This window comes from Ictalurus furcatus, chromosome 7 (genome assembly GCF_023375685.1).
Source record: "Ictalurus furcatus strain D&B chromosome 7, Billie_1.0, whole genome shotgun sequence".
Taxonomy (NCBI): Eukaryota; Metazoa; Chordata; class Actinopteri; order Siluriformes; family Ictaluridae; genus Ictalurus; species Ictalurus furcatus.
Window position 1 is genome coordinate 31,046,332 of NC_071261.1, and position 11,979 is coordinate 31,058,310.

An 11,979-nucleotide genomic window follows, 5' to 3' on the forward strand; every position below is an offset into this window, starting at 1 on the left:
TAGCCATTTTTTAATGTGAGGCAGCGCCCCGTTAGCCTACACACCACATCATGACACACTGGGCATGCGCCGATAAATTCTGACCAGGCTGCACAGTTTGCATGAATTGTTATTGGTCCCATTTTGTAACAGCGTAAACAGTACAAATTTTTCCCCCAAAAAACTTTTAGAACTTATAAAAGTTTAGAACTTTATAAAATTAACGTTAACTTCATAAACCAAACACTTTTTAAGACCTGTAAAAAAATATGTATTTAAGTATTTAAGACATTTTACATATTTGAGACATTTAAAGGCATTTTAAGGCCTAAAATTCCGAGTATTAGATTTTAGACTTTTTAAGGACAAACTTTCCCAATATTTCACAAACTTTACAGCAATTTTATTAAGAGACACAGTTATATTTTGTGCAAGTGCCATTCTGATGTGTTTAAATGTTTATTAAATATTGATGGATTTTTCATTTTTATTTTCACGAATGTCTAACAAACTGTATTTTAAGACAATATAACATTACAGCTTACCTCCACTTGATATCTTCTCACACTCAGTGTTACTGCACTCTTCAACGTTCTCTCTCAGCTGAGACACAGATGTTATTACATCCTCAAAAGTTAGAGTAGAGCTGAACGTGATGGTGGGCAAGTTCGAAGATCCAGTTGGGGTTGCGACAGACTGAAAACTCTACAAAAAAAAGGGAACCAGAAACTGGGTGAATTTGGTTAAGATAACAGACACGTCACACAGAATACTGCTTCTAAACTGTGATAGAGAGAGTAGGTAGTTCTATATTAAAATAAAAATAGATAATAAGAAACAGCATGCCATTACATACTTGACCCTAGACAGAACTGGAAAAAAAGTTTCATTGCAACAGCCAGTTTTGTGCCGTATCCAGAGTTCACCTCAGAGGTAACGTTGAACTTTGAACACAGCACTCAGACAGGTGTACACGATTTGTCCGTTTGGCAGGGAGCAGACTTTGGCAAAAACAGAGCGTGTGATGCTGACCATGAACTTATATATTGTTGCTGAATATATGGCTCAATGCCTTGTATTTCCTCATTTGTAAGTCGCTTTGGATAAAAGCGTCTGCTACATGAATAAACGTAAATGTAAATGTCAATGGAGTAACAGTATGAGGTCCAGCACCAGTCTGACTGTCTGATATAACCACAATACTTTCCCCTTAGATTCATGAATTGTACCATAAGCCCACTCAGAATCTACAGAATGACATTCTACTGCAAAATTTTATCATTATTATGGCATTATATCATTTAATTAAGCATATAGTCTGCATTTGCCACAGGAGGCAGAGCTTATCATTGGGACTGAACTTTAGATGGATGAAATTATGAACATCTCTTACTGGGTATGTTTTCAGGAGAGAAATTAACAAACCATTGTCAATGATTTTATTAATATGATGAATCAAATTATCAAATGAACAGCATGGTGTAATAACACATGCCTTGCACACATGATGTCATATCACAGCAAACCAATGACTACATTTCCCATCCTGCACCGCAAACATGGCCGCCATGGACTGCAATTCCCAGAACATTCATTCATTGTAATGACGGACACCTGCATCCAATCTCACGCACAATCACACCACAGTTTAAAAGGACTTTCTAGGCATTCACGCTTTGTGAAGAATTAGTGTTGTCACAGTACCAAGCGTTTATACCCTGGTCCTCGGTTTGTTTCATGTTCCTTGATCTTGTTCTTGTTTCTCATCTTGATTCTTGCCTTGCCTAGTTTATGCCTGTTTGTAGATCGCCTGACCCATTGCCTGTTTTTTTGACCACGCTATTGTCTCATGATTTGGATTTGTCTGCCTGCCTCTCTTTAATAAAAGTCTTTAACTGCACTTGCATCCTAACCTTCATTAAAAGGATAACGTGACTCATTACAATTTCATGACCTTGATTTAGCATCACATGGCCACATTAACTTATTTGCACAAATAAACTTTTGGAACACAATATAAGAAATAAATAGCTTTTTGTGTCCTGTCCAGTCACTTATTGCAACTCCCAGTAGGTGTGACAGTGTTTTACACTCGTGACCAAACTATGAGTCATCCAGAAAATCAACTTAAGGACCTTCATAATCTGACTTTGTATTAGAAAATCGTTCCTAGCATAAATATTGACATAACCTTTTAATTTAAGTTGTTAAATATGAATATGGCCCCTCATGGTCTGGTTGTAGTGATCTATCTATTAGTGCTGGAATCCTGAAACATTGTCTTAGGTGAAATTTCATTGTAAGATTGGACTAACATGCCCAAATTCTGAAGAGCTGCATTGATCTGAATATTCTGCTGATTTTCACAGTGCTGTTACCTGGAGGAACTGGACAGGATCTTCTGTGTGTGAAAGCTCCTCCATTTCAGCATCTCTCCTCTTCAGCTCTGCGATCTCCTGCTCCAGTTGCTTCATGACTTCTTCAGCTCGACCCACTGCAGCTTCCTCCTGAGCTCTGATCAGCGCTGTCAGTTCAGAGCATCTTCTCTCAATAGATTTGATCAGCTCCGTAAAGATCCTCTCGGTTTCCTGCACTGCTGTTTGTGCAGAGAGCTGTTAGGAGACACAGGGAGAGGATGTTTCTAAATCAGCTATTTTACAGGAACTCCACTCAGGGAGACAGTGAATACATGGCAACACATGAGTCTAATGCTGCTTTCAACTAGAGGTCATAACTTGTTCTCTACTTCTCCACTACCACCAGAAAAGGCCAAAAAAAAAAAAAAAGCCCCCTCGACTCGAAATCCCTACTCATGAACTTGGGGTAGTCTATTCAACTATCAGTTCCTCGGAGTTCAAGGTGTTACACCAAATCAACATGGCTGTGCACAGCATCAGAAGTAAACAAAGTAACACCATTTACCTTTAAAAGTGTTAACTTTAGATCAATCATCATGAACACATGGAAGCATGATTCTGAGCTCTGACTTACCACTTACGAGGTAAGTAAAATGCAGCATATCCGAACCTGAAACAGCTGTTTCAGCTTCAAACTCACCTTGTGAGTCTCCATAGCCTTTATTAGTTCCTGAAGCTGCTTCTCTCTCTCCTGGATTCTCTGCTTGGAGTTTCCCTGCATCTCCAACAACTGCTTCTAAACAGTACCACAGCACATAATTCACCCTCAGTGTGTTACAGGTATTAAATGAGAAATTCTATAAATTGCATAATAAAATTTCACTGGAATCATATAGAAGCAATATTACTCGAGCTAAATGAATTTAAAAATAAAAATTATAATAAGAAAGCAGCTTATTCCTATCCTTTACTAGTTGTAGAAGATGGCTGTAAGATGTTGTTACCTGTTTGTCAGCTCGTCCTGCTGCAGCTGATACTGTATCATGTCCTTTATGTTCATCCATGGTACACAACATGCAGATACACTGCTGATCAGTGTGACAGTAAACCTCCAGCACTTTGTCATGCTGAGAGCAGATCTGCTCCTGGAGTCGTCTGGAGGCTTCCACCAGCTTGTGCTTCTTAAAGGCAGGAGATTCATAGTGAGGCTGGAGGTGAGTTTCACAGAAAGAGGCCAGACACACCAGACAGGACTTGATGGCTTTGGATTTTCTCCCAATGCAGAAATCACACTCCACATCTTCAGGTCCAGCTGAACAGTGAGCAGGACGTGTAGCTTGGAGTACTGTATTCTTCAGTGTCTCCACTACTTCAGCCAGCATGCTGTTTTTACCCACAACAGGTCTTGGAGTGAAGGTTTGTCTACACTGAGGACAGCTATAGACTCCCTTCTGATCCTCCTGATCCCAGCAGCCATTAATACACACCATACAGAAAGTGTGTCCACATGAAATAGCTACTGGATCCTTGATTAGATCCAGACAGATTGGACAGCTGAACTGATCCTGAGCTACTGAAATATTCGCTTCTGCCATTTTACTGAGAAATAAACTCACACAGTCACTTACAGCAGCTCACACTTCCTGGTTCAGTCTGTAAAAGCCGCGTGGAAAACAGGTGTGTCTGACGAAAAGGGGAAACGATATGAAACAGATCCGCCCTCGGACTGAACAGATACAGATTAGTTTCACTTTCGTTTCCGATAAAATAAGAGTGGAGTTGCCAGGTCTGTTTGAGAGATCCGACTTAACCACCATTTAAACTAAATTAATAGTCAACAAATTCAACCCTATTTCAAATATTTTACCCTCTAAAATCTTGTATTAGACAACAATATTTATAAAGTAACCCAACATACACACAGTTTTCTTAATCAATGCTTTTATCAAGGGATGAGAAATGACTTTAGAAAACACTTCAGTGACACAAGCACGTTTTTATAGATAATGTGGCCTACTATGTTATTTTCTTGCACATTTAGTACAGACACAAAAAAACCCTCCAACGTACCAACCAGTCTGGCTTTCAAAACCCAGACAAAAAAATTAAATCAACCTGGCCCCAGCTTCTCAAAGCCTAGGGACAATCACAGATCTGGCAACCCAAAGAGTAGTGGTAAAGGGTGAAGGAAAGCAAGAGCAGTTAATAACAGATACAGATAACGTTCTTCAGATAGCAAAGTATAATGATACGATTTTAATATTTTACATGTAAACCGTACAATACATTACTTGAAATGACGACAATCCCATACGTAGTGTTTATTAAAATTACTTTAAAAATACACTCACTGTCCACTTTATTAGGAACACCTGTTCATTCATACAGTTATCCAATCAGCCAATCATGTGGCAGCAGTGCAGTGTATAATATCATGACAGTGTGTGACAGTAGAAAAATACTTCAAATAAATAAATAAACAAATAAACATCACTCATACTCTCCTGCTTTGGCCTCCATGACTGATTAGAGTGTGACTTGTATTTTTCAAAGAAAATTTGGGAGGGACTTGTCTGACTGATTGTTCTTACTCAGTACTCATGGACAGCAGGCCTTAATGTTTTATGTTTCAGAACTAAAAAACAAAAAAGCAAACACATTCTGTCCATTGTCAGAGGTACAGAGGTTGAGCGTCCATTCTGAAGTGATGAAGACTATGTCCTACTCCCTCCACAGAGCTACAGACCTCACAGTCAGAAGTGTAAAGGTGAAAATACTGGCTGTTGCAAGTGCACTTCAGAATCATTTTCAAAGCAGAAGCTGGTGAAAAATGCTAATGTAACCACAAAAGTCTTAGGTTTAATAATTTGAGGGTTCTGATTAGATGTCTTATGGATGTCAAATTAGTCATAACAATGAAAAAAAGAAAGAATGTCAAGGTTGTTTTTTAAATTTATTTTTATTTTAAATAAGTCAATGATAAGACATCAATTCTGCAATAATACTAAAGTTTATTAGTTATAGTAAAGTACATTTCAGCAGCAACTTTAATGCCATTGCATTATATAACACAATCTGCAATCCTGGTACATTTTGTGTATTGATTTATATTAGATTACTAGACCTGATGAACCTAATGAGCAGATTCAAGCTGTAAAGGTCAAAGAACAAGCATGTGAACAGACAGACCTAAGGTGGTGCTCAAGCACCTGCCCTTTTGGCCTATGACTAGATAAGTGCCCTTTGTGCAAGACTTTGTTTTTATTTTATGTTTTAGGTTTTAATTTACATTTGTCCCATGGCATCAATTCTCAATTAAGTGTGTACCCGAGCCCCTGCCCGTCCCTCTTCGACCTGAGGAGCAGCATCAAAGTCTCCCTGACTTCACTGGTGACAGCCAGGTAATGCTGGTGTTTGCCCTAAGCTTCAGCATTTTTATATTTATACAACGACATTAGTCTACTATTTGTATTGAATGTGCGTTTTACAGTCACAATTTCTACATAAACCATTTCACCCGTTAATTCACTACATTTTATTCCCAACAGCCCACGCTCATACAGTGTAGGAGGCTTTAACATGATCAGAGAGGTGGTGTTGTAGTATAATGTGCTGTCCTCTGCTGGACACTAACATACATATAATAACAAATGAAATAATCTAGTTCTCAAACCGAAATATTATTCCGTAGGATTTCTGCAATTTAAATAACATTTATTGATAAAACATGCCCCAGGGAAGACTCTCTGCAGTCATTACAACCAAAAAGAAATACATTCAAGACCAAATCCTCAGTACATATATGAGTCAGGGATAAGGCATCGAGTTTGTGTTCATGGTCAAGTTTATTGCTCACAGTTCAACAGCAGCTTAAAATGCCATTGCATTATACAACAAAATCTGCAACTCAAAACAGACATACTTTATAGGATTATGTGTCAGGTACATCCTGTACTGTGAGTTATGTTAGTTTACCATTGATAGACTTAATGATGCTAAACATAATGAACATAGTGTGGAGTGTTGAAGGTCAAACAACACACTAACGTTAAAAGACACAAAAATATTGCATTACACAATGTTTCAAAATATGATTTATACATAGAAAGTATACTGATGTGTGATAGTAAAATAAATGTAATATTATTAGGAGCAACACAACACAGAGACTTTATATTTGCTGTGTACAGCTTGTTTCCTCATGACTCCACTGAACACAGTTGTCTGGCTGTAATAAAGCACCACAATATCACAAATTTAAGTAATATAACAAGATTGATTAATAATAATATAGTAGGAGTAAGTACGTAGGAGGAGCAGTGAGGAGTACATTTATTTTAACTTCTTATTTTAACTTGCATTATTTCAACTAATGAAATCTATTTGATAATCCAGTTATTAGAAATAGTAAAAATCCATGCTACCTTAAACCAACATTGTACCATTATGCGGTTTGTATATTTAGGTTTACAGACTGATCACGATCCATACTATCATCATAATTACAATAAATGATCAATTTATTATTTACAACTACTATGTTGCAACAGGTAATATAATGTAATGTGAGACTCTTTCATGTTTTTAAACACAGTTTTGTTTTTTTTAAAAAAAGACTCATTTCTACTTTACTTACTATGCTACAATGGAGCAGAGTTGCCTGATGAGAAGGTTTTACTTTTTTTTAATTTTTATCTGTAGCAATGTTATTTGTTTTCACTATAAAACTGTGTGTAAATTTATGAAGACGTTAGTTTATTAGATGTCAGTTCTTGTCTCAAATCAGATTTTTTTATTATTTATTCACAAAGTCTCTGTGTATTTCTTTTGCTATTGCAGTACACTGTTGTTTTGAGGTAACCCCCATCAAACTGCATGCAGAAACAGACACACACAAAAATCCACTAGCATCACAAAGACCTATTTTAAATGACATAGTTTAACCTTTGATCCCAAGTAAACCATAAACCCGGGGTAAAGAGGCTGAGTGAATGTGGTGTGAACTCTGTGGAGGAGCTTCATCGTGTCAGAGACGCTGTAGAAGGACAGAATCCCTGCCCTGTGATCCACATACACTCCTATTCTAGAGGAGCTGGGTATTACTGGGACATTAATTTGTCTGTTATTGTGACAGAATATGAATTTATTTGGAGAGCAAAACAATCTCCAGGATTGATCATTGAATCCAAACACACACTGATTACCCTTCCTGCTGATGTCTTTATATGAGAATGCTAAAGAAACCCCATCATTTCCACTCCACTCAACCTCCCAGTAACAGCGTCCACATACACTCTCTGTACACAACACCTGGAGATAAGAGTCAAACCTCTCAGCATGATCAGGATAGGACTGTTGTGTTGAACTGCAGGTCACCAACGTGTTCTCCTCAGACAGACAGAGGAGCTTATTAGCTGTGTTGGGATTCAGTCTCAATTGACAGGAATCTGATGGAAAGAAAAACCATTTGCATTTTAAAAAAGGAAATTCCAGACTTAAACATTACAGAAACAACCAGTCTATCAGCTTTTTGTGTGTTGCTTTCTTAGTGATAAAGTAGCTTTACCACCTAAAGATTATACACGCACACACACACACACACACATATATATATATATATATAAGCATGAATATGTATAATTAAAAATACTGACACTGAATTCAACAGACAGAAACTGTTAGCATGGTGTGTGTGTGCGTGTGTGACTTACATTTTAGAAAATCTTCTCTGCTTTGGGGTTCAGGAACAGGAAACATACAGACATAGCTCACTATGGAAACACAGTTACAGGAACTTTATTCAAATAAGGCCAATGAGGAGAGGTTTTATTACATTAAAATAAAACATTTTCAACTGTTGATCAGCCAGGACAAGGATTATGATTAAGGTTCGCTTCTTATGTTTTGTGCAGGAGCTACAAGATACATCTAGTAAAGAAAAGATTATAGCTACCAGATTGGTATGACACAGACTGCATCAGTGGTATGATGTTTAAACATACCAACTCATCAAATCACTTGGAGTTGTTTTGTGTCTTAAACATATATGTGCTGACACTGTAGGACACGCTGCTATTTATGAACATGGAAAAACTGAGGTTGCAGGGCCATTTAGAAGTCTAAACACATCACTTTGGTTTCTGAATTTCCAGGTTTAGAAATGAGTGCCATTAAATTCCATACTCTTCCAAATGTTTTTAGACCTGCACAAGAATTGTGGAAAAATCTAGTCCTTTGTATCTGTGTCAAAAAGCCAATATATGTCTTTTGAGGTTAATGCCTAACAATATACTTATGCCATTTGCATGATGAACTGTTAGCTATAAGCATACAGTATGTCTTAGCTACATTATGCTTGTCATTTAAGTGCAAATATAATGGAGCAAACTGTAGGCCAAATATGCATGGGCTGATTGATTAGATTTGATTCCGGTGGAAAATGTTCATTGTTGGCCAAGGTGTCGCTTTAAAATAACACTAACCTGCTAAAGCAGTTAAATTAAAAAATGAATAGGGCTTTTCTATTTATAATCAATACAGTCATGAGGAAAAGTACATCATCCTTCAATTCTATGTTTTTATTTATCAGGGCCTACATAAAAATTCTGTGGTCCTCACCAACTTCTATAAAAAAAAACAAATGACAAAAAAAAAAAAAAAAAAAAACCACAACCAATTTCAATATGTAGTCATTAAAAAAAAGAAATAGAAAGTGAACCAACATTCAGAAACCAGGTGAGAAAACTAAGTACACCCTATAATTCAGTTACATGTACAACTACCTTTAGCAAAAAAAAATAAATAACTTGAAGTAAATGTTTTCTGTAGGAGTTTATCAATCTCTCACAGTGTTTTAGAGAAATGCTGGCCCACTCTTCTTTACATCATTGCTTCAGCTCATAGATGTTTGAGGGCATTTATTTATGAACAGCTCTCTCAAGATTCCACCACAGCACCTGAAAGGGCCTTTGACTTGGCCATTCCAATAACTTGGTGGTGAATATTGGTGTAGATATTCTTGTACAAATGCCTACCAAACTGATTGTGCGAAATGTATTTGTAGATAATATAATATTCAGAGCTGGTGCTTACCTCCAGCTAATATTTTCCCAAACTCCTCTTTACTGCATTCTTCTACTTTCTCTCTCAGATTAGACACAGACTCTACTACATCCTCAAAAGTGAGATGAGGACTCATGGTGGGTACAACTGCAGATTTAGGAGTGGCCGAGACAGACTGAAAACTCTACATATAGAAAAGGAAACAAAAACTATGAATGGATATACATAGCAGTTACATTACATAGCTGTTGTGTGGCACAGGATGATCTTTGATCGTAGACAAAATTGTACTACACACCAAACTTATTAAAATGAGGAATTGTAAAAAAAGTGTTAAATTAGGAGCTACTATATTGTGAATATACATTCAGTGCTGTTACCTGGAGGAAATGGATGGGATCCTCTGTGTGTGAAAGCTCCTCCATCTCAGAGTCTCTCCTCTTCAGCTCTGCAATCTCCTGCTCCAGCTGCTTCATGACTTCTTCAGCTTCACTCACTACAGCTTTCTCCTGAGCTCTGATCCGTGCTGTCAGTTCAGAGCGTCTTCTCTCAATGGATTTGATCAGAGCAGTAAATAACTTCTCAGTTTTATGCACTGCTGTTTGTGCAGAGCGCTGTTAGGAGACACACACACGTTATTTATTCAACTCTTTTACTGGAACCACAGCTACTGAGACAGTGACTAGATGAAAAAGGAGCATCTGAGTGATCCTGAATCAGCTCTTGCAGGTCCAAACTCACTTTGTGAGTCTCCACAGAATTCCTCAGCTTCTGAAGCTCCTTCTGTCTGTCCTGGATTCTCTGCTTGAATTTTCCCTGCATCTCTAACAACTGCTTCTACACAGAAACACAGCACGTAAATCACCCTCCGTGTGTAAAAGGAATAATATGAGAGAAAATTCTGAAAATGGCTCAATGAAATTTCAGACATTGCACTAAAGCAATTCCACTCAAGGTAAATTTATTTACTAATGAATTTTAAAAAATAAAAAAAAAAGGTTTGTGTCCTTGAGTGGTTGTGAAAGACAGCTGTAAGATATTGTTACCTGTTTGTCAGCTCGTCCTGCTGCAGCTGATACTGTATCATGTCCTTTATGTTTATCTAATATACACAACATGCAGATACACTTCTGATCAGTGCGACAGTAAACCTCCAGCAGTTTGTCATGCTGAGAGCAGATCTGCTCCTGGAGTCGTCTGGAGGCTTCCACCAGCTTGTGCTTCTTAAAGGCAGGAGATTCATAGTGAGGCTGGAGGTGAGTTTCACAGAAAGAGGCCAGACACACCAGACAGGACTTGATGGCTTTGGATTTTCTCCCAGTGCAGGAATCACACTCCACATCTTCAGGTCCAGCTAAACAGTGAGCAGGACGTGTAACTTGGAGTCCAGTCTTCTTCAGTGTCTCCACTACTTCAGCCAGCATGCTGTTTTTACTCACAACAGGTCTTGGAGTGAAGGTTTGTCTACACTGAGGACAGCTATAGACTCCCTTCTGATCCTCCTGATCCCAGCATCCATTAATACACACCATACAGAAAGTGTGTCCACAGAGAATAGTCACTGGATCCTTGAGTAGATCCATACAGATTGGACAGCTGAACTGGTCCTGAAGTCCTAAAATATTCGCTTCTGCCATTTTACTGAAAAATAAACTCACACAGTTACTTACAGCAGCTCACACTTCCAGGTTCAGTCTGTAAAAGCCGCGTGGAAAACAGGTGTGTCTGAAGAAAAGGGGAAACGATATGAAACAGATCCGCCCTCGGACTGAACAGATACAGATTAGTTTGACTTTCGTTTCCGATAAAATAAGAGTAGAGTTGCCAGGTCTGTGTGAGAGAACCGACTTAATCACCATTTAAACTAAACAAATAGTCAACAAGTTGCAAGTGCAACTTCAGAATCATTTTCATAGCAGAAGCTGGTGAAAAATGCTAATGTCACCACAAAAGTCTTAGGTTTAATAATTTGAGGGTTCTGATTAGATGTCTTATGGATGTCAAAATAGTCATAACAATGAAAAAAAAGAAAGAATTTCAAGGTTGTTTTTTTCTTTTTTTTTTAAATAGGTCAATGATAAGACATCAATTCTGCAATTATACTAAAGTTTATTAGTTATAGTAAAGTACATTTCAGCAGCAACTTTAATGCCATTGCATCATATAACACAATCTGCAATCCTGGTACATTTTGTATATTAATTTATATTAGATTACTAGACCGTACAATACATTACTTGAAATGACGACAAACCCATACGTAGTGTTTATTAAAATTACTTTAAAAATACACTCACTGTCCACTTTATTAGGAACACCTGTTCATTCATACAGTTATCCAATCAGCCAATCATGTGGCAGCAGTGCAGTGTATAAAATTATACAGATACAGGTCATGAGCTTCCGTTAACATTCACATCAAATATCAGAATTGGGGAAAAGTGTGATCTCTGTGACTTTAACCGTGACATGGTTGTTGGTACCAGATTGGCTGGTCTGAGTATTTCAGAATTTTTTTTGTTGTTTGTTTAGAAAATAGTGATTATTTCAATTACTGTAGACTTCCTGTCAGTTCAAACCA

At 37.5% G+C, this 11,979-nt stretch overlaps 2 protein-coding genes across 4 annotated transcripts in view; both read right to left on the minus strand.

The window, feature by feature from the left end:
- The window catches only part of LOC128610453 (E3 ubiquitin/ISG15 ligase TRIM25), a 10,506-nt gene extending 6,353 nt beyond the window's left edge, over window positions 1–4,153 (minus strand). For 2 of the 3 annotated variants that reach the window (XM_053629785.1, XM_053629786.1), the window contains exons 1-4: window positions 3,341–4,153; window positions 3,037–3,132; window positions 2,358–2,591; window positions 525–684 (exon numbers count right to left, since the gene is read on the minus strand). In XM_053629785.1, coding sequence (XP_053485760.1) covers window positions 525–684; window positions 2,358–2,591; window positions 3,037–3,132; window positions 3,341–3,931 — 1,081 coding nt within the window. In that variant the 5' untranslated portion in view covers window positions 3,932–4,153. The remainder of the gene's footprint in view (window positions 1–524; window positions 685–2,357; window positions 2,592–3,036; window positions 3,133–3,340) is intronic. The other variant, XM_053629787.1, reaches the window with a different exon arrangement.
- A 1,965-nt stretch (window positions 4,154–6,118) lies between these two features.
- Window positions 6,119–11,256, minus strand: LOC128610451 (tripartite motif-containing protein 16-like). The gene is made up of 6 exons (XM_053629781.1): window positions 10,445–11,256; window positions 10,140–10,235; window positions 9,779–10,012; window positions 9,429–9,582; window positions 8,048–8,107; window positions 6,119–7,783 (listed from the first exon to the last, which is right to left on the minus strand). Exons 1-6 carry the CDS (start codon window positions 11,033–11,035, stop codon window positions 7,257–7,259), a joined length of 1,662 nt encoding a protein of 553 aa, XP_053485756.1. The 5' UTR covers window positions 11,036–11,256; the 3' UTR covers window positions 6,119–7,256.
- Between the last annotated feature and the right edge of the window lie 723 nt (window positions 11,257–11,979).